The 23,543-nt window shown below is 41.3% G+C and overlaps 2 protein-coding genes across 3 annotated transcripts in view; both read left to right on the top strand.

Moving 5' to 3' along the window:
• The window catches only part of LOC116992280, a 37,509-nt gene extending 24,792 nt beyond the window's left edge, over positions 1-12,717 (top strand). The window contains 1 exon segment of the mRNA XM_033051734.1: positions 12,630-12,717. Coding sequence (XP_032907625.1) covers positions 12,630-12,717 — 88 coding nt within the window.
• The window catches only part of ST6GAL2 (ST6 beta-galactoside alpha-2,6-sialyltransferase 2), a 175,699-nt gene that overhangs the window by 79,588 nt on the left and 72,568 nt on the right, over positions 1-23,543 (top strand). The gene's annotated exons all lie outside the window — the stretch shown is intronic.

Raw genomic sequence — 23,543 nt, 5'->3', positions numbered from 1 at the left:
CTCCCTTTATAAAATAATAGATGTACAGCTAGGAAAACAGGGTATTTCAATTTTCTGTTGTCCAGTTCCTTGGTTTCTAGGTGAAAGAGGCAAAGTCTGTGTTTAGAGTAGGAGAGTTAATTTTCATCTATCGAGACAATGGTTTTTTTATTTCTTATTTATTTCTTCCTTTTACTATCTCACATGGACAGTAGGAGAGAATAAGAAGGAAATTTAATGTGTTGGGTTTGTCAGCTGAAGTAATTAATCACAACTCTATAAAGTCCTAAGGGCTATTCCAGTTTGCACCAATAGTGAAGCCAGTTTGCTAGAACAGTTTTCTGATTGCTATCCTGTTTTTCCAGCATTACTGTTGCATCTTTGTTTTATAATAGTTTGCTATTTTCTTCTAGCTGCACCCATTGTTCATTACACACTCTTGAATACAAGCAGAGGACTTTTTTTTTTGGTCAAAAAAAAACCCTACTAAGCAGGTGTCAGTACATATAATTCAGAAACTCTGTAATTATTTTTAAAATAAAAAGTTACCACTAACTACTGCATACAAAAGCTATAATTTCCAAATAAATTCAATTCTATGTTATAAAAAGGATGAGGAATAAACATGTTGAGACTTTATTCTAGCCAGTGTTCAGGGCTTTGCAAACAGCAGGTTGAAGCTGTGTAACGTAAGAATAATGTAATCTATACAGTAGCAATATAAATTCTTTCGTGGGTTTATTATTGACCGGCACTTGTAATGTTTTTTTTTGTTTTAATTATTGGTTGTAGCCCCAAACTTCAGACCTATGCAGAAATGATTGTTGATATGCAAAAACATTTGCTGTCAGGAAATAAGCATAATACTAAAACATGAAATAACTCTTTCTCACCTGTAGATTTTGGACAAGTTTTATCCTAAAATTAATATAGACTGACACCACTGATGGAGGCCTAATCCTGTACTGACCTCAGTGCAGGTATTTATCTGGCTCTTTTTTTTTTGTCTATAACAACAGATCTTAAACTGAAGATGTGAAGTGGGCTTGGGTATTGCAAGATAGAAAAGACCTGCTCAGTTAATTTCAACCTGTTTGAAAGCTGCAGTTATTTCATCTGTAAGACACAGTAACCAGATTTTGGAATGGATCCCTAGGAGAACACAAAACATTAATTTAAATTTTAGTTTTCAAATTTTATTTTTATTTAGGTTTTAGTTTCTAGAATGATGGTTTTCTCTCTGGAGCTCATAAAAAATTTCAATTAATAGTGTCCAATGCCCACAAGGCAAGCTTTACATGACGTGATTTGCTGTGATTGATCTGACCCAAGAAGACACTATTCAAGGCTAGGAGAAAGGTACAGTCACAAATAACACTAATACAGAACAAACCCCTGCCCATTGCAGAGCAGCCATTCCCTGCACTGGCTCTGGGGATGTGTGCCCTCCCCTCCACCTCGATAGCTGCAGCTCCTCAGCACAGCAAGGGGAAAGGGATGGGTCCATGTCCAGGTTGCACAGCCCCATTCAATGGACCCAGCTGCTGAAGTTTATCTCCCAGGAAATTCCACTCCCTGTCACAGGAGCTAAGCCCTGCTGTGTCCACTGATCCTGCCTCCAAGATTTAGCTGGTGTTAATTTGGCAGCACAAGCCATGGCAAAAGAGAAACTGGGGAAGAAATGGGAGAAACAGGCTCCAAGGAGCAATATTTTAAGAAGATGGCCACTGTCACTAAGGGTACACCAAAAGGAGCTGAGTCTGAACACACCTGACAAAAACACACAGATTGCTCTGAGGCTGGTGGTGAGGTTGACACAGGAACGAAGGAATTGGCCAAGGAGAATAAGTTATAAATGAATACATCAGAGTTGGGCCTTTCTCTGAGGTCCTCAAAGACTCTTACATCTCTCCACTGACAATGCAGCTCACTGAAGCATTTTCATCAGAGGACTTTTTTACCAGATGGTTATAGATAAGTAATTTGCATAAATAAGGTGGATGTAGGTGGATGAATCCTATGCAGTCACACTAAGGGAAGTGACCTGCATCATTCTGTTACTAAAAATATCTGAAACTGTGAATGTCAAGGGCTTGATTTCTTTTTGATCTTCTCAGACTTCCTCAGAAAACCTCCCTCTGGAGCAGCAAAGCAGAACAAGGATAAGCAGAGCTCTGCCTTGCTCCTCCATTCTCTACCTTTTCTTCTCTGCAGTTTTGGTATAACTGTGATGGGAAAAGGAATCAGATGAGAAGATAGTCCAGCATCTCCTTTCTATTCCTTTCTTACAAGGACCAGGGACAAAGCTTTTATGGTGTCTGGACAGGGTCATCTACTCGTTGCAGTATTTCAGCACTGAATCATAGTGGAGAGAATTTTACTCTGCTTGGAAGCACTAAAGGACATGCAGCTAATTTTCTCACTGAGATAACAAAGAATTGGGAACCAAAGTTTTAGATTTGTAAAAATAACAATTTCTTTTAGAAAGGTAAAGCAGGTCAGGTCAGATCAGGCTGGGTCAGTCAAGAAAATTGGCAATGATATAATAAAAATTGGTAACTTCAGAGCAACTTGGGTCTGAAAGCACTAACTTTGTACTGCTAAGTGTCAGAAGATAAGCAGCCATTTAATTCCCATGGTCCAGAATGAATAAAAGCATTGTTTTACTGAATTGATGTGCTGATGAATATTATCTGCCTCTTTTGAACTTTATCTGATACTTTGTCAGTAAATTTTCAAAATTTCTGCACAGACTGAAGACCCTGTCACTGAATGCCCATCAGTGTAGCAGCACACCATGAGGAAGCGTGGTGGCTGTAGGACAAAAGCACTACAGTGAAAGTGTGTGAGAACTTTCACAATGAATGTGCTCTCCAGAACTGTAATATTTCTTGGAGAAACCACATCCAGTGCAGAGTATGGATCACTGTATTGTGACCTTTCTTTTCAGCAACTCAGCTCCAGCCTGGCCTGAAGGGAAGGACAGCACTGCCTTGTGACCCCATTGCCACATTTCCTGCCTTGAAACAACTGGCATTAATAGAGGAGAAACAACCCCCTTAACCCTTCACCTCCTTTTGTGCCATCTCAGCCCCTGCCACGGGCAAGCCACATAAGTAAATTCACACCTGAGAGTCACACTTGAAGATTACTCAGCAAATAACACACATGACCAGACATATTGAAAAAACCTTATAGAAATGGAAACACATGTTCATGAATATGACACTGAACTCAGGCAATTAAAATACTCTCAACCCCACAATTTCTGAAATCCAGCCCTGGAACTGCTGTTGCTCACACAGCTCCCAAACCTGCAAAGAAGGGATCACTCAGGGAGTCAGTACTACTTGTACTATAGGGATCTGAGGTGTACTTCTTGCAGGAGCAATCTGAGCAGTAAATCTGAGAGAAATTCAAATGGGGGTTTAGATGAATATTGTTTGCATTTCATTGGCATTAGCCTCCACAGTGGTGGTGTTAGTGCAGTGGGATGCTTCTTTGCCATTCTTCCAATATAAATGTCTCTTGTTCTAGGTGTTTTTTGATGACTTCTCAGATTGATGAGCAGCTTTTTTGTTTGGTTTTTTTTTTTTTAAAGCTCAGAAACACAACCTGAAAGCAACAAAGCAGTGGATGGCAACAGCAATGTAATTATTATGAACATGAAAATTGGTAGTTATCACAGGCGTGGTATCGTCAGGCAATAAAGAGTAAAGACATGTCACAAGTGACTGATAGATATGGAGGAAAAGGGAGGATTGCTGACAAGGAAAATGTGGTTAAAGCAAGAATGCCTGTCATAGCAGTATTTACATGCATAAAGGTGGAGCAAAATGTCCCTGAAAAAAGCAGCACCCCATCACACTATTCATTTGATTTCATCCTTGGATGCAAGTTACATTTTCATCTGAAAAAGGAAAACTTCACTCCCACGAGAGCTGGGAAAAGAATTTCTTCATTTATAGAAAGCAATTTGAAAGATTTAAGAATAGGTTCCAAACATAGCTGATGCAATTTCTTTTTCTGTTTTAGTTAACATAGTTTTATTGATCTGAATATATCATTAACAGAAGTAATTGAGGGGGCAAGGAAATAGAATTGTCTACTACAATTTAATTTTCTGTCAAAATCTATATACCTGCTGTACTCTTAGTTTCAAAATTTTGGTGTATTGCCACTGGCACACTACTAACTGAGAAGATTCTGCTTTATTGAGAGTACAATGTTCGTTACTTGTCTTCTCACAGTTGTAGAGACAAAAATACATGGACTTGATTTAGATAGGATGGCTGGCTGCAGTTTCAGTAGTGATACCAGGACAGACTAAAGACAATACAAGAGCAAATTAAACCAACAAGTGCTTTCTGTAGGCATGATCCTACAACCCATGAGTAACTTTTAAATGTAATTTGCCTTTATGAATGAGGATTTGGTACATCAGTCAGTGAAAACTGTGGGATTATATTCTCTGTTCCCTGTGCTGAAAAATGTGGCAAAATGGTCTCTCTTCTACAATAGGAATGAGTCTGTCTGTTACTATATAAAAGGACTGAGGCAGGACAATCACAAATTAAATACCATAAAAATTAGAAATCACTTAATGTAGAGCTCTAAAGCAAGTACCAATGTAACTCTGATGTTTTTGTTGTGCATATTAAAGCATCAAATCCAGTTTCCTCAAAAGCTCTGGAGTGCTTCACAGCTTCACCAGAAATCCTGGGTCTTGCTCAGACCACTGTGCATATCTTAGCCCAGATCTCCAGTCCTGCAGCAGCCTCACGTGCTTACAGTAGCAGACAGCAGAACTACCCAGTGAAAATGAGAGAAGGCAGGGAACAGGGCTAGCATCTGTATTTTTCAGCTGAGGAGTTGGCATCTGCATTTGCAGCTTCAGAGTGGAAGACATCCTGGCAGAGCCAGCTGCCAGGTGGATACAGCACTAAAGAGTCAACTTTGCTTTGGTCAGAAGCCCTTGGCAGTGAGACTTCAAGGGCAAGTCCAACAACCAAACCCTGCTAACAGAGACAAGTCCTGTTCTGGCACAGGCCAGTTTGAAGTGGCTGATGTGCTGTGGTCTGGAAGCCCTTGCTAGAGGAAATAACCCATTTTTTATCCCTGAGAGGCTTTTGTCCACCATGGAGATCCAGGCATTATTTCCATCAACTTACCAGTGGTTATTACAACCAACATCTTGTTCTTGTTTTCTGTGAACCAGAGGGAATGTGTCTCATTTAGCCCAAGACCCTCGGGAAGGGTGGGATGGGGAGCAGCTATGCTCTGAGACTCTTGTGCAGTTTGCAGTACAGCTATGGCTCTAATGAGTGGCTTTCCCATTTTCAGGACTTGATAGCCTCTGCTGGCTCACACAGGTTACTTCATGCTTACCCGCATCTTTTCCTAAAAAACAGTATTTGGGGGGCTGGTCTGGGGGAGAGTGGGTGTCTTCTTAACCTTGCCAGTGAATCAGACAGCCTGCTGACCACAGAGGGACTCCTCCTAGCTAAAAAGGTTTTGGTTTGCAGTGATCTTTTTCCCCAAATGAAGGGCCTTTTTTTGGTTGATTTTTTTGCTAAAGCAGGAAGCTCTCCTGGGCTCCCAAAAGTATGAGAGTTTCTGAGTGCTACAGTTCATCATGGCGGTTCCTGAGTGCACAAAAAACATTTCAGAAAAGCAAGAAAGGGTTAAAACCTCAGCATCCTCTTACAATGCTTAGATGCTTATGGATATATGCTTTAGTGGCTAAGTTAGTGCTTGCTTCTCTTGTTTTCCTGCTGCCTTAGAGTCTTTACTGGCTGACTCTAAGTAGCATAGGAAGAGTAGCACATCTACAATGCAATAAAATGTAAATTGCCCTTGTGTGTGTTTATTGTGATAGACACAGGATGTGCTGAAGTGCCCTAACTCTGCTCTCCGTGGCACTGAACCCTGTGTGACTGCTGCTTCAGCAGAATTGCTGATGGACTACAGCAGGGCACGCAAAATCAGGTTCACTCCTGTGTCACATCTTCTTTCTTTTCCTTAACACTCAGAGGCAGTTTCCCGCTTTTACGATTTATTCCTTGCTGAAAGGCAAACGAGTGCATGGGTTCTCTCCTCAGCCTTTTAATATCACTTCAATCTCTCTGGGTGCAGGACAGATTTTCCCCTCCAATAAGGGAAGGGATTAAGAAACTCAGATTTGGCAGAGTAATGGAAAGAGATTAGAGAATTCAAGTAATTGGTATAGGGCTGACAGCTCAGTTCTTGTAGCACATGAAAAAGCACTTTGGAAGGAATTTGAGAGGTCAAAGCATAAAATTACTTCCTACCATATTGTTAGTTTTTCCTGGCTACTGCAAAAAAAAGCACACCAGAGGACCATTGTCCCCTTCTACTTCAAAAATTATTGTTTCTCTCATTACAAAACCACCACATAAAATTTTGTGGTATGCCATATCTGATTCTACTCTCTCTAGCATTTCTGAGAAGAGATCACTAACTGAAAGTGCAATATCTTTTTGAAGTTGCACTGCCATGGAATGCCTTGAGCAGGGAGAAAGGCAGAGTCCAGGTGTTGAAAACTATTCTGGAATAGGAAATGTTCATTTCACTAGGCATTCAGAAACAAGTATTCTTCCCTTTTAATACGATAGTGCTGCAAAGAAAAATTTGAAATTGATTTGACATTGTTATACTGTAGTAATTTTCCAAAATCCATGCTGAATTAAATGCTTTCAGTGTATAACTTCTCTCTCTGGTCCCTTGTAGCTCAGTTTTCTATAGTTCTCCTACTGCAGTGATTTCCCCATGTTTCTCTAGAGAGATTTCCTTATATATTTCCATAGCGTAGCCTACAATTACTTCAAAGTGCAGTAAAATCAAATAAGCATGGAATTTGGAAGTCTGTGCAAAGATCAAAGGAGACCTTATTAACAGTTGTTTTGTATGCAGTTAAATCTTGCAAGAATACAATTCCAGACAGTCAGTGTTATAAAAAACGTGTCTTCACTGTAAGCCACTATTCCCAAAGCTGGGTGCTTGGTCTGTGTGAAGGTTGAGGACTGCCCCTTGTGTGCTGGAGTTCAGAAGCAGTCACATGCAGGACAGATGCAGGGCTAAATGTGAGTCTTCTTTTGCACTGCTACCACTGCAGCAAGTGAGATGGGGCTACACTGACAATCACCAATACAACAGCACAGGAGCTGAACCCCCTCTTATTACAAGCTGTTGTGAAGAGCTGCATAGAGGAAACCGTTTGCAGTACACAGTAACATGTTTTTATTGGCCCAAATAAAACACAGGAAATGTAGTAAATATTTTCAAGTGCCACCTCCTGGCATTTCATTTATTATTTACATAAATACAGCTATTTTCCATTTCAGAGAGCAGATGAAGGGCTCTAGAAATTGGATAAGTCTCATCAGCTGTCTGGCCAACAGTTGAACAGAATTCAAAACTAGATGTTACCACATTTTGTGCACAGCACAGATATTGCACCTTTCTCCCGAGCAGTTCAGAGACCTGCAAAAGTGAATGAAGTCTGTGAATCCATGTGAACTAGATGTAGAGAATTCTCATTGTATGCAGAACCCACCAAGGACAGTGTTACCAATTCTTGGTTCCGCTCATGATCCACGTCTTGTGAACACTCCAGCTCCTGGAGCCAAGATATTGCATGAGAATATAAATTCTATTCAGAAATAAAATGGGGCATGTGTGCAGGTCGGGAAGGCAGTGGCAAGAACCAGAAAAAGAGGACCCTCACCAGCCTAAAAAGCAAAGAAACAAGAGGTACTTTCAGAAGTATTTTTTTAATCTCAGTGGCTGTTGAAGTGAAGATTTGGTTAATTAATTTGCATATTGAGGCTTGGCAGCATTGCAAAAGCTGAATGATGAGGCCAGCATCTGACAGGAACTCTGTGATGCAGCTGGCAGGAAATCCCAGGCTTTCTCACTCCTAATGCCTGCCTGCAAATTGCTTCACTGATCAGTACATCTGCTTTTTACTGATGATACATACTAAATATGGGACTGGAGCCTCTGATTTGTTTTGTTTAGTTATTCCTGTTTTGGTTTTAATGTTACTGTCACTTAATGTGAAATTCCTCTGTATGGCTCTTTTCCATGCAGGGTTGAAATGTCTAGAATGTTGTGAGAAAGAATTTTATAGAGTTTGAGAGAAAACAAAATTAATTTAATGATGTGAGAAAATTATTCAATATAACCACGAGTTTTTAGGACAAATTATTAGCCTTCTGCAAAAACTCCATCCAAGATTTATATTGCCTACAAAACTCACTAATGATATTGAGGCAATAGTCTATGAACTGGGCTAAAAGAAATTATAAATCTAAATGAGCACATTTGAGCATGACCATGCCATTTTCCCCAGACAGAAACAAGATTTATTGTAACAGTTATGAAAATTTGGACCCTATTATACATTAAAGAATCCTATTTATGACCATGCAATTAGGTCTGAATTATTATGCTTACTCTAAACATTTCTTTTTGCAAGATTTATGTCTTGGTCATTTTACAACTTTCAAGGATGAAACTTCCTGTTCATAACCACAGCACAGAAAAAAATCTTCAGATTTTTGTTTTAAATACAATCAGTCACACTTCAAAACTAGAGAGGTGAAAAAAATGTTATTTTTGTTTTAGGATAACCTCACACCTATTGAAAGACATTGTGACCATGCTTAGCTTTAAAAATTACTTAATTTTAGAAGCTATGATTTTATATCCTCAGTCCCTGAGGTATTCAGGCTCATTATTTACAATACTGTCTTTCAAATATAAATGTCTATGAATTATTTCATGTGAAAGGCAGTTGTTGTATGCCTATAATAAAAAGAGTAACATTCATAAAATTATTTTCTTGCTGGTTGAAAAAGCATTTTGTTTGAATAAAAATAATTTCTAATTTTGTCATTGGGAACAGAGTGTTGCTTAACATCACGGAAAAAAGGGAATGATTCCCATGTCCTACTGTCCAGGGCTACCAGGCATCTAATCTTTAAAGAATTAACTGGGGGAAGTGTTCTTGATATCTTGGTCACATACCTCCTGGACAAATCATAATTACTTGTCTCTATAGATGGACTAGATATCCAGCATGTGGCACTGCATTCTAGCTGGATCAATCCAGGTTTGGTTTAGAATTTTTTTAAACAATAAGAGTAACCAGCACTTACATCTAGGGGCTTTAGCTTGTCACAGATCCTGTGGCTTGCACACTCCCACCTACTTAGTGAAATGGAGTTCTCAGTGTTAGCACTAGGTAGCACTAGGAAACTGTGTCACAATATTTTCCATGTGGCATGGAAGGTGAAGCGCCTTAGAGTCATAATGGCCATGAGTCTGGCAATTCCCTCTTTATTAAGTACAAGCTTCTAATTTAGGGAATTTGCTCATGGTAGAAAATACTGATTTTGAGCCCACAGCTGCACATAAAACAACTCCTTTATTATTGAACTAGAAATGAAAAGTTTTAGGGAGGGAAGATTTAAAAGATTTAGGGAGGGAAGAGGCTAAGATTACAGCTATTAAACGTGTGTCAGAATCCCACAGCATTATGAACCAGATTTTACACTGAACCATCTAAACTGTGTTGAAGGTAGTGCAACTGACATGGTGAAAGTTTCCATTAACTGTGAATATACTATTATATGCCTTCTGGTCACATTTTGTTTGTATGATTTATCTTGAAATAAGCAAGTAATTAATAATAACAATAAAAATAAAATTTTTAACAGAAAACTTTGATTGTCATTGATGACCATGTCCTGACCTGCAACTTTCTAAGCAATACTTGAGTGAGTTTCAGACACTGCAAAAGTAGGGGTTGTCTCTAGTTTCCTTCTCTTCAAATGAGTATTTGGAGTCATCACTGAGTCTTTGTAGCTGCTGATTGATGTCACTGCCCATGAACTACCACTGACATGTCCAGAAGCCTCAAGAATGATGGACAAAACAATTTCTGAGTCTCCATTCTCTCTTGGAGAAGACTCCAAAGACAGGATGGGCCACTGAGAGAAAGACCTTCTGTGAGGTTAGGAACCTCCGGTGCTTTCGACGCACCCTTCGTGTCGGGTTATTTTCTAATAGAGCGAAGCAGCTGATGTGAGGTTAGACTCCGGTGCTCTTTGCGCACCCTTCGTGTCGCGTTATCTTAAATGATAAAAGCAGCTAATAGTTGCTAAAAGGCTGTTTATTACAAAGCACATCAGTCTTACAGACAAGTCGCAGTCATCAAAGTCTATGCTGAGTTTTGTTTCACTAGAGTCCCAAATAGAAGTAGAAGCTGCTCGTGTCAAGGTCTTGGGAAGCTGATGTTGATGTAGCAGCTCCTGTCTTCTTGGGTGATGAGGATGCTGGCAAACAAAGCAATAGCAAAATAGAAAGCAGTGGCAAAAGGCAAAAGAAATAGGCAAAGAGCAAAAGCAAAGAGCAATGGCATAAAGCAATGGCATAAAGCAACAACTCTACCTAATACGTAATCTTATATAGGGTTTTTCTAACAAGCTAACATGTAAACTCAAACCACCTTCTTTCAACCTATGAAAATTCTAATTTCTTAACATGCTAGGATACATATAAACTATAGTAATTTCACGACCATAAGGCGCACTGGCCTATAAGGCGCACCCCCCGGGAGTCGGCAAATTTCACAACTTTGTAGATCATATAAGGAGCACCGGACTATAAGGCGCACTTTTTTTTTGCAGCGAGGAGCCGTGCGGCACACAACAAAGTAACAAATTACTGGCAGGTGCTCAATTTGCAAACATTTTTCCAAGATCGGTGTAGCCTTTAAACACAGTTCCAGGCACCCTCCCCGTGCAACGGGCCCCAGCACTCCCGCCCACTCCCAGTGCCAGCTGGCATGGCTCACGGCTCCTGGCTCCCACTGCATGGCCGCGCTGCGTCCCGGCTTCCCCCTGGCCGGCGGTGGTGCTGCTTCTTCCCGCTTCCCCGCGGCTGCGTCACTTGTCGCCGCTTTGCTGCAGCTGCAGGGGCTGCGCCGCCGCCCCTTTTCCCCAGCTGCCCAGGCCGCGCCACTGCTGCTCTGATGCCGCCGCCGGGCGGGCTCTGCTTGGGGCTGTTGTGGTCTCGCACTTCTCATTACCCCACGCCTGGGCTGGCACCGCCCATCTTCTCGTTCCCCCCGCCCCCGTACCCAGGGTGGCACCACCCAGCTTCTTGTTTTGCCCGTGCCCGAGCTGGGGCCGGCGGCAGCTCCCTCCCTCCCCGTGTGGCTCCTGCCGGCCATGGCCGCCCACTCCCACCCACCCCTCGTGGCTCGGTGCTCCCGCGACACTGCCCCCCCATTGTGGCTCACACTTCCGGTTTGGCAGATTTCACAGCTTTGTCCATTATATGAGGTGCACCACACTATAAGGCACACTTCTGGGTTCAGGGGAAAAAATTAGTCAAAAGGGTGCGCCTTATAGTCGTGAAATTACTGTATGTATATGATCTATCTTGTTCTATCTGAAAAATGTAAGCAGTACTCTCACTGAAGTTCTATTTTGTCTAAGTAGTGTCTGAGAAAGAGCTTCTGAAGCCTTTACTGAAAACATTAGTATGTTTTTTAACCTTCACTAGAACCTGTTCTTCTGGCATCTTGAACCTTTTACTTACTAAAAACACTGCAGCTCTCACTGAAACTTACTGACTTACTTATTACTTATTTATCCTAAAACTCAAACCTACATCTAAACTTATACTCAAACTTATTCTTCTACTTAAACTCCCATTCTATGTGTGGGTGGCTTAACATGTTTCAATCCATCCAAAAACTTTAATTCAACCCCTGCACTCTGATTTCTCTCTGAAGAATTCAGAGAGAGACCTGGCTCACTGACTCCAACAACCTTCCTCTGCTCATGGAGGATTGTGTTAGAGAACACAGAGGCAAACTCAAAATCCACAAGCTGATGGGCCCTGCTGGGATGATTCATGAGTGTTGGCAGAGCTGGCAGACCATGATGAGGCTCCTCATAATCATCTTTGAGAGGTCATGGCATGGAAAGGTGCATGAGGACTGGAAGAAATCAAACATCACCCCAGACTTTGAAAAAAGAAAGGAGGAGGGCCCAGGGAACTACTAACCAGTCAGCCCTACCTCAATCCCTAAAAAGGTGATGAAATGTCTCATTCTGGAGGCCATTTCTGTCCACAAGGAGGTAACATGGAGTAGTTAGCTTGGATTCATTAAAGGCAAATCATGCTTGACCAATCTGAATGCCGTCTATGATGAAACAACTACCTGGATAAAGATCACTGCTAGCAGGTTGAGAGACGTGATTCTGTCCCTCTATTCAGCCCTGTGAGGCATATCTGGAGTGCTGTGTCCAGGTCGGGGGTTTTCGCTGCAAGAGAGACATGGGGCATCTGGAGCAGGTCCAGTGGTAGGTGACAGAGATGATGAGAGGACTGGAGCATCTCTCTGGGCAACTGGGCCCAGACTCAAAAAGAGGTGACTTAGAGGGGACCTCATCAACATATATCATTATCTGAAGGGTGTTAGAAGATGCAGCCAAGCTCTTCTTAGTGGTGCCAAGCAATAGGACAAGAGGCAACAGGTAGAAACTGATGGACAGAAGTTCCACCTGAACATGAAGAAGAACTTTGGTGTGAGGGTAACTGTGCACTGGAAGAGAGAGACTGCCCAGAGAGACAGGAGAGTCTCCCTCACTGGACATACTCAAGAACCATCTGGATGCAATTCTGTACAATGTGCTCTAGGACAACATTGCTTGAGCAGGGAGGTTGGACCAGATGATCCACCATGGTCCTTTCCAACCTGACCCATGCTGTAATTCTGTGATTCTGTGAACTGCTTACCTGACCTGAGAGCTTGACTGTTCAAAAGCGTTAGTGGGTTCCAACCTCTTGCACATCCCCAACCTATGTGTGCATTATGACACTGGTTGCAACCGCTATGCAAAACTTGTGAAGTGTTTTTGTCTATCACTTCTACCCATTCTCCTATATTCTTTGTTTTCCTATGACCATATTCCTGCAAGGGAAAAAAATGCTAGGTGTGGAGACAAAAGATAATATAGCAACCACTTCTAAATAAATTAATGAGTGACAGGATCAGTTTCCCCAACAGTGTAAAATGGCATCTTTGTGCAGACTTCATCTGGCCTATGATTTGTATTTAAACCTCACATAGTAGCTGCAATAGTATGTCTGAGTTTTGAAATTACTCATTTATGTATGTGATAGCTATGCCTTGAGCTCAATGCAACAGAATGAACAGGGAAGGTGTGCTGGTCCTTGAGGAGAGAACTGCTGAGAATGGCAGGAAGACTGGCAGCAGGAGATGTCTCTGAGGCCAACTCCATGGTGATCAAAGGCAGGGCAGAAACAAGAACAAAACTTCCAACCTCTGTTTAAACTACAGCTAAGTCTCATAGCAGAATTCCATATGAGATAGTATGGACAAACAACTCTTAACCTCTGTCATGCAGAAGGGTTCAGTGACAGCTCTGAGGTGTTGAAAACATTTTGCTGTCTTGGCAGGACAATGCATGAAAACAAATAACAGAAAGCTGCTTCCATACTACCTGTATATGGCCTGGTGTGCAGAGTCACTGATGGTATCCCTGCCAGACCAACATGGAGAGCCTCAGTACTCCAGCAGGGAGAAGGTTAGACTGAGCTTCATTTATTTGAGTAGGTCAAATGTTTAATTTCCTCTTTTTTTTCTTTTTTTTTTTTTTTTATATACAGAATAGTGACACATAATTCTTAACATAACCATAATTGTGTTTGGGCAAAATACTTTAAAAATTGTGTGAGATGTGACTGCCCTCAGTAACAGTGAGCTGGAAGCAGTTTTTTGGAAGTGTGGTTCCCACCTCTCATCAGGTATTTCATGTGTCTGTATGTCTGCACCAGTAATTAATATTAACCAAGCTTAAAAGTCTGCACAGTTCCCCATTTACTGTTGCAAAATCATAACCACCTTTCTTTTGGAAAGAAACTACAGCCAAATGAAAGTGATGCTGGTTTCAAATCATATTAACTTGTAGAGCCTTGTGCAAAAGGGACCACTCACACAGTTGTTCCTATGAGGCATAACAGAGTTTGGCCCTTTTTAGGAAACTCATTACTTAACAATACATTGTTGTGTTTGATTGAATTGGCTCAGATAAGTTTGGCAAGGCTGCAGGAAAAATCTGTGTTGTCATGCCAAATGTTTTTCAACCTGTGTATGCCTGTGCTGAGGTCTGATAAGGTTATCCATGGTGCATATGCTTGTCATCAAAAGGTTACACTCTTGAACTCTCCATACAGGGTTCAGAGTGGTTGCACTTAATGCTGAAAAATCCCATCTGAAAAGGAAATTCTGCCCTAGCACCTGGCTAGATCAGGCACCCCTTGACCTATTCTGCTTATGTGCCTGTGGCTGGTTACACTCTCTCCTAAATGACAGTGGGACAGCACCCCTTTCAAACTCATCTCCTGTCTATTTTGTGCAATACTTATGGAAACAGACATGTGGGTTTGTAAATTTTGGGAATTGATGGGGTGATGGAAGCAACTTGCTCTTATTTGGAGGCTTTAACCACTGTACCAGAAAAGAGGGCCTTACCTTTCTCAAAGGTGTTTTGAAATGAGCCTGGACCTGCTGCTGTTGCTGCACATTAGGTACATGCTGAAAATGCTGCATTCCTGGAAGTGCACAAGGCCAGTTTGGACGGGGCTTTGAGCACCTTGGTCTAGTGGAACGTGTCCCTGCCCATAGGAGCTAGAATATATTTAAGGACCCTTCCAACACAAACCATCCTATGATTCTATAGTATGACTGCTGGCCATATTTGACCAGAGGTCTTAAAGAGAAGGCTCTGCCTTTGAGTAGGGACAAGATATCTAGCACACCAGTTTTCTGTCCAAACATGCACTGACATTCATATTTAGGCATCTGCTAGATTTTGCTGGCTTTTTCAAGTTCATCCCAGTCTGGGGACTTTTGTGGGTGATTTTCAGTGTTGCCATATGACGTCAGCTTTGGTACCATTGCAGGTTCTTTGATTCTCTTCCCAAAGTGGGAATGCTGGAAAGTTTTCCCTACCCAAAGTATGGGTATGCTGGAAAATTAGAGATATTGAGCTCTCCATCAGTCGTGATTAAACTTAATTTGAACACAGGTTTTTCATTGGCTTAAATTAGTTAAATTACTTATTTTCTTTTTCTAGATAGTAATACTGGTATAATTCTTACGGTGCACACAATTATGTCAGGCTAAAGAGCTCTTAATATTTGTATAGATTCTATGTACAAAAGAAGGGGTTCTGGCAATTTTGTTCATACTGAGATACTGTACCTCTTATCAGACTTACCTAAACAATTAATTCCTAACATCTTTTTTAGACTTCTGAGTTGCCACTGCTCAGGTTTTGTGTCTGGCTCTCTGATATGCAGGTGCAGTGGGCTGCCAACCAGCACAGCAGGGTGTTGCATTTTTTAAGGACAAGTGCACATTTCTGTTGATAGAATAGGGCTCTCAAGTCATACATGCTTTCAAAAGGTCAAGTTTGTTAACCTGACATTAGTTGACATCTGTTTTCCACTGGTTTCTTCTTTGGACTAAAAATGTTCCATTTCTTAGGCAGCTTGCTGTTGTCTCCATGAATCTTCTTTCCACCATTTTGTGTTTACTCCATATAGATGTAGAAGTGCAGGAAGTGTCCCAGATCATCCCGATTCCTCTTTTTCCCATTCTCTCTTTCTTTCTTTCTGTTCTCATTCTCTAGGTAGCTATTCATTTGATACTTGGCAGATTTCCATGTTTTGAGATGCCTTCCCCAAATAATTTCTTCACACTCTACTTCTGACTGCATCTCTCTAGGCAAAATGCCTCTCTGATGCCAAGAAGAAAATAAAATCTCTGATTCTGTAGTATTGGTTCTTACCTGGAAGGTTTTGTTTGCCAGTCTGAGCACTCAAACTATTTTTTCCTGGTTTTGTATCCAGCAAAAAAAAAATGTTAGGAGACAGCAGGTTGTTTAGGAGCAGATGCTCTGTGAGTAGCAATAAGAGCTTTCCTTCCTTGGCTGGGCAAGTTCTTTTTCCTCTGAAGGACAAACAGTACTGATTCAAGAATACCATTTCTGTGAAAGGTTTCAGATCAAGGTCCTTCAGATGCTTTGTGAGTTACTCTCTCCAAAAGCAGGTGATGAAGGAGAAGCCATCTCTGAGTCATGTGCTGGGCAAACACATGACATGGTCCATGATCCCATCTCTGCTCAATCTGTGTAACCAGACATGGCCTGAAAGTACTTTTCTTGGCCTACTTTCAGTTTTTTGGCTGAACACAAGTCTATTTGCACTTCCCGTTTAGACAACTGAAACCTGTTCGCCCAGGAAGAAAATTGCTTTGGTAGCCTTATCAGTGTTTGTGGCAATCAGCTGTGGAGAACAATGTGTCTGCTCTGCTGCAACCTCCTATAGCATCCCTGTGCGTACTTCTGCACAACTGAAAAAATGTAGTGGAGACAAGGACCCTTCTTTTTGCATCATTGCTGGCATTCAGATACAGAGAGAAGCTTCATGCCTCCTCCTGAGTGAGAGCTGAGCTACCAATTTGTGTCAGTCATGTTCCCCATGTTTATACATGAGAGCAGCAGCAGTTGCTACTCTTTGAGCTCCCACAGACTTGGTAAAAATGCCTTCAGGAGTAGCTCCCTCTGCACCTTCCCCCACTGCTGGATGTTGCTTAGAGCCACATTCCAGCCCTTAGACTGCAAATGGCTTCGAGCAGGGATTATGTTTTTCTTTTATGTTAAACAAGAGCAACCCACACTGAGTGTGCTCATTAAAAAATCATGTTGTTCGACACTGTTCCCTTGGGATATGGTTAGAGCTTCACAATTTAACATGCAAGAGACAGGTTGGATTCTCAGTCCAGCCAGGCTCAGAAAGGGATGAGTGGATGGCAAAACAGCATGTTGGAAGAATAAACCCTATACCCACAGTGGGACAACAAGCCTTAAATAGGAGATGTTCATAACAATGTGATTGCTTAAATTAATTTAGAAATACTCCTAACAGGTGTTAAAAAATGGCGGTTTCTTTCAACCAGAAAGACAAGTTCTTGGCCATGCTGCCTTGAAATTCACATTAAAAATCAAATTAAATATTATCTTGTGCCATTACTAGAAGGTGCATTTCCCAGCCTTCCCTATCAAGGAAGCTTACCCATCTGTGAAGACCACATGCATAGGTGGAAAAATAACATAAGAAAGATGAAAAATTGCTAAGAAGTTATGCCTGTTATACATTGTATTAACTTCATAAATGACACTAATAATTTTGCTATGTGTGAAGGGCATGAGAGAACTAGGAGAGATAAAAGATGTTATAGTCTATAACAGTTCAAGGATTCCAAGCATAAAATAGATGCACCAGCTGAGCTGAACGCAGAATGATGTTCTGAGAAAAACATTGAGACTTCAGGTTTTTTCAATCCTAAATATTAGGAGCTTTAAGTGAAGAGACACACACACATTTTCTGCTCCAGATGTTTTGACCAGTTTCAGCCTCTCTGGGCAAACTCTTCCATGCAAGGTCATCCTATTGTAGCCTCTTGTTTTGGCTGCTGCTCCAATAAAGTTGCATTGGGCTGTGTGCAGGAGCGATATCTCAAAAGGGGATTAAGGCACAAAGGAAGGAGAAGTGAAACCTCCTCCATTCTAGTGGATGCTGCAAAACCAATTGCATTAATACTCCCTCTATTCCTTAGAGCATCATTTAAAGATGAAATTTTTTAAGCAACTATCTCTGTATCATTATCATGATGAGGCAGTTCAATAGTTAGAGCCTCAACACGCTACCAGCCTGAACTGAGGGAGACAGAATAAAAACTTCACTGTTAAAATTGCAATTGTGCTGTTCACTGCAGGGATTAAAAAGGATTTAAACTTTTAAGAAGTTGGAAGAGACATAGGCATCAGAGAAAAGTGGTGTCTCTGTTGGGTTCAGGGTACATGATTAAAAGAATATATGTAACAGAAGAGTTGAGCATCATTTCTCTGCCTTGGTGTGCATAATACCAACAATCCATGAGATATTCAGATATGATCCTCAAAAAGATACTACCTACCCTATTTTCAAAAATAAAGACATTTCACTACATTCTTCCCACTCATACAGGTAAGTATGCCAGAGAATTTGGGGAAGGACGCCAAAGGTATTGAAAGGACACTTAGTCTAAATCCTGTTGGAATTCACTCAGAGTGAATCCTACTGAAATCATCCTTTGAGGACATCAGAACAAAATGGGCTAAGAAACTCTTAGGCTAAGCCCTGCAAACAGTTTGGCATCTAACTTGATTAACTTGTGAAATTTTTTTCCTCCTTGTTGCTTTTTGCATTGGTGCAGTTGCTCATTAAAGTCCAGATCACACATTAATGGGCTGATAACTGTGTTTACAGCAGCCTGTTGCCTTTAAAGTACTTTCTTTTTTTCCTTCTCCTCGGAAAGGTGGACACAAACCCTGCTGCTTCCTGTGGGCTTCATCTGCAGGAAAGGAATTAGAAACTGTTTTATTGGAAGTCGGGGAAATAAAAAGGTGAACAAAGGTCTCATTATTATGCTTTTGAACCTCAAAAACTGCACTAAGGACACAGTGGGCTGTTCTGAGGCCAGTATTGACAGAACCTACAAGCTGTGGTGTGTCCATCAGGGAAGCATTTGCCTGCAGAAATTTTGCTGTTGGAAAGAACCCCTCAACTTTGTGCTGGAAAGCAGGCATGTTGCCAGCACATTGTCCTCATGCCTGGACAATTGTGACAGCTGGGGCATACAAAACATATTTTCCTAAAGAAACATCCCATGCTGCTGAAGCACTCTGTGTCACCAACTCCAGTGGTGACCTGACTTTGGCCAGTGCAGGACTTTGAGCAGCACGGGAGAGCTCCTTCCTGAGTCCAAACAGGGGATACCACCTCTTCCTTCCTAGGAAACCTCAGACACATTTTGAAACAATTCCTTGCTTGTGACTGGGAAGATAAACATTTGGATTTAAATTCACCATCAGTTTGGCCTGCCATGGCAGCATCTGGAGATCATTTGTAATCACTGTATCTAGTGGGTTAGTGTACACCCCTTCGGATAGCTGGAGAAGAACGGATGATAACTACCAAGAAAAGAGTGTCTTGATTTATAGCAATACTAAGGAAAGTGTTTAATTGGTTAAAAAGCCGTGAAACTGCTTTTCTTAATGTAGATGAGTTCAGCAACAAAATTGGAAATAATTATCAGGAATCTGTTTCAGAGATACACTACTTTATCCATCTGGAAGCAGATAAGTTGCCTACTAGTGCATACCAGGATGGTAGGGCGGTGTCCTCTCCATGGAGTTTCCTTTCCCAATTGTTATTTTATGCCTCAAATGCTAAAAGATGTTTTGCTGCTGCTCCATAGGAGAAAGCTAGCCTGTAGAGCAGAGTATGCAGGCAGAAATGGACCAGTATTTTCCAGCTGGAACTAGGTTGTTGCTATAGTAACACTCAAATGATAGACAGATTTTCTGAATGTGCAGTGGTCTACTGTGATAAGAAAGCTTCCAGAATTCCTAACAAATTGCTCCAAACTTGCTGGAGTGCAATATATGAAATGCCACATTTTTGAAATAGCACAAGCAAGCAAAAACCAGCACAATAACCAAATAATTTTTTCCCCCTAGCTTTCAAACAAAAACTAACTTAACACATGGCATTTATATTCCTAGACAATGTCCTCCTGACGATCTCTTTTTCGTGCACTGGCATTCCAAATGACAGACCACACTCTAAGTTTAACACCACCTACAGATAGATTTAATACGCAGCATGCAAAGTCTTGCGTGTACAAGTCACTAACTGCTTTGGAGTTTTATTTTTGGGTGAATGCAGCCTGTGCACTGGTGAGAGTCCCATTGAGTCTGTGAAGCCTTGCAAGAGCACACCACTCTGTTCAGGGCTATATTTTGCAGCACAGAGATTTAGAGATAAAGTGTCTGAGCACATGGTGGAACAAATATTACATTCATAAACCATCCAAAGAGGTTTCCCAGGGGCCACTTCCATAAAACATACCGCCCTTGGTCATCTTCCCCTCACACACATTGTGCATGTGGTTTTCATTCAAAGCAGTTTCCTCCTCTTCTCTTCCTTCTTGATCTGCTCCAAGGGAGGAGGGTTCAGGACTTTGGATTTCCAGGAAGAAATCTCTCCCTGAGCACAGCCGGGGCTCGTGAGCATTGCAGAGACATTTTGGCTGTGTCTCTTCATCATCCATTAGCTCTCAGTGGGAGTGCTACTGCACAGTCTGCAGTCTGCAGCTGACAGAGTGTGTTTAATGTCCCTTTGCCCCCAATACCCAATCTCTCCAGCAGCTCCTCTCCCTAGAAAGCTGCTGCCAATTATATTGGTGACATCTTCGACTGAACTTAGCCTGATTTTTGTAAAGGCAATTTCCTTCCCGCTGAAATGTCCAAGACAGAGGTTTTGGCCTGTTTGTGTGTATGAATTATAGTGTGTACTTAGATTACCCTCAGTACCCTTAGACTTGAAACCTAGCTAATACTAGTGACTTTATCCTTACAAGAGATGTGGGACATAGGCAAGTTTTAACAGCAGCTTTGATGTAAAGGTAGTTGTTAACTTGGAGACCTTTGCATGAAATGTTAAATGAGAAGCCTTGAGCTGGAAACCAAATTTTCCTCTTTTTAGGGCTTAGAGCTTATGCTCAGAGTCCATCTGCTATCAAACATTTCTAGATAATAAAGAGAAAAGCTTTCCTACATCTGTATGACAAAGTTTCATTGATTGCAAGAAGAATTACATGTGCTGAAGCAGTAAATCATATGCATGCCTAGATACAATAACAGATATATCATTCAGGAATGGATTAATACATGAAAGAATAGCTTGGACTTTGTTTAAATAGTTATATGTATTTGCCTTGTTGTTTGGACTGGGGGTGGTGGGTGGGTTTCAGTTGTCTCATTTCTTAAGATTGCTTTGGAACCTATTTTTTTTCTTGCTTACTTGGTTTATACAACTTTGATAGTGTCTTGCAACAGGGCTTAACTAAATATAAAGATGAATTGCCTTTATGATTCACAAGGCACTCTGGATAATTAATTACTCAGCATTTATGGTTTGGCGTGTGGTCATCAATCGTTAAAAAAATTCATGTTTGTAAACATATCCTTTGCAGCTGGTCTTCTTATGTCAGGCTTCAAAATGACTAGTGGAGATATGACAAAGCTATAAATGTCTTCCTTCAAAATTTACTGGTTGTGCTCCAGTTTATTTCTTGTGGGAAAAATTAAGCAACAGATGTGGCAGGGCAGGAGCTCTAAGGAAGAATGGTAAAGCATCTTGAATGGTTCTCAAATGTATTTTCTTTTCCTCTTTTTGTTATTTGATGTTGGAATCTTTAACTGCTCTTTGTCATAGCTTCTGTCTGTGAGCATTAGTTCTGATTGTAAGGTGACTGTTGAAAGACTAGAAAAAGTCAGAAATGAGACCTGTGGCAGAACAGGAACAAAAGCTAACCAACAGAGTTAGTATCTATTCAGCTCTGCCCAGCAGGGGAAGGCAGTGTAAGAACCACAAATCCTGAAAGAATAGGTTTACTTTTTTATCAGAAAGATCAGCAGCTCCATGCCTTACTAAAAGAATTCTTAATACTCTCCATTGTAAGACTTAAGACCATCTGGTCATTAGATAGCAGAAATCACAACCATCTGAGCTAGAATTTTTCATTTGGGGTTGATGAGATGTGTCCTACAGTCAACTGATGCTCCCACTGCACAGTCCTGATCATCACCACCTAGGGCTACTCAATGCCCTGAAAGGGGCAGATATTCAGTGAGGGAAATGAAATGCCTGCTTTTAAAGTTAAGGATCATATGATCTTTGAGACAGACTCATCTTCAGATTGCTTGAGTTATATTATTTCTTCATTTCCTAAGTTGCAAACACTTCCATTTCAAACTGTGCACTTTTTACCAAGTGATTGACAGTCATTATATGTATGCATAGATGTATGCAAATACTGAGAGCGCATGCAGCATCTATTTTTAGAAGTGATACAGGAAAAGGCAACTAAACACCATTTCTATTTAAATTATAGTGCCAGTTGGTTTCACTTCATTGCTTTTTTAGAGTATGCTTGTGCTTTTAAAATCAGATGCCAGCTAATATGTTACACAGTGAAACTTTGATCTGCCTTAAGTGTAGGCTTCAGCTGTAGGACAGACCTGTTGAAGCACATATATTTAGAAGGACCTTCCTGGTTGCCATGAAACATCTCTACAGGCTATGCTGAAAGGGCAGACTTTCTCTGGGAGGCCAGGACCAGGGCTTTTGAACAAGAGTAGGTACAACTTTAGTGACTGCAGAGACTCCACATCCAAATCAGTGTAAATTTTGTGCTTGTGCACTTTGACCTTCTGTGTCAGAGAGATTTCTGCACTGCAGTTGTCATACCCTCAAGCATCTCTGTCCCAGGGTTTGTGGCCCTATCTCCATGTCTTACCTCCTGATACTCTACCCTGTCATTAGGGTAAGTCATGACCCCCCAGACCTGGTATGTGTTTTCCAAGCCTGTTTTGGGGAGTGGAAGAAAAGAAGTCTTTAATAGAAATAGTTTTTTAGCTCAACAATATATTAAAATGTAAACAGTTTGTCTGCTACCTGTAAGGCTTGGCCATACTCAGAGGTGCCAGTGTTAGACCCCTGTCTTGCTTCATCTGAGCCCCCAGACTGTCACTGTACAATCCACACCACTTTGGGGGGCAGGAGTCCAGAGGGGTTTAAGGCTTACAGTGAAACAAATTCTAGACACTGAAGGGTTACCTGTAGCATGCAAACAAGGCAGGCCACACTCCCTAAGGCTGGGTTCACAGAGTCCTGTGCTAAAACAACTTACACTGTGCATAGCAGAAGCAGGGAAATTATCTGTATTTGTCTTTGCTTGCCTCAGATCCTGGTGTGCCATGTTATTACATGGTTCATTTTTGCTGCAGCTTAGGGAAGAAGAAGGCAGCTGGAAGACTGTCCTGCACAGGGGCAGCTCTGTCAGCTCCAAAATCTCCTTGGTAGTGTCAGTTTTTCCCTGGTGAACAGGTTAAGCCTTGGGAAGCCCCATGCAAGGAAACACTTGAACTCATAAGAACAACAAAAAACCCTTGAGTTCCACTGTAGGGCATTTTTTATGTACATGGAATGAAGAAGTGGGAAGCCTGTGCTGCACAGGACTCAAAGGCTTGGATGCTCTGCAGCAGTACTGAGGTACAGAAAGAATCCAGGGGGAATAAATCAATAGCACTGCATTATGTGTTATGAAAATCTGCAGAGAGGTTTAACACAGCTATCTCAATGAATGTGGTGAATGAGTTTCAGCATAAATTACCCAGTCAATTCCTTCTCCCGCTGATGCACATGATAGGGATGGAGATTTTGCATGGCTAAATATAGAAGGAATGTGGGGCAGAGATATTTTGTGCACCTTGACTAGAGCTTGCGTTTTTACATGTGTCTCTGTCAGAGAGAATACCACTAAGAAC

This window comes from Catharus ustulatus, chromosome 2 (assembly GCF_009819885.2).
Source record: "Catharus ustulatus isolate bCatUst1 chromosome 2, bCatUst1.pri.v2, whole genome shotgun sequence".
NCBI classification, from domain to species: Eukaryota; Metazoa; Chordata; class Aves; order Passeriformes; family Turdidae; genus Catharus; species Catharus ustulatus.
The sequence above is the reverse complement of the archived record's forward strand: the minus strand, read 5'-3'. Positions and strand labels throughout refer to the sequence as shown.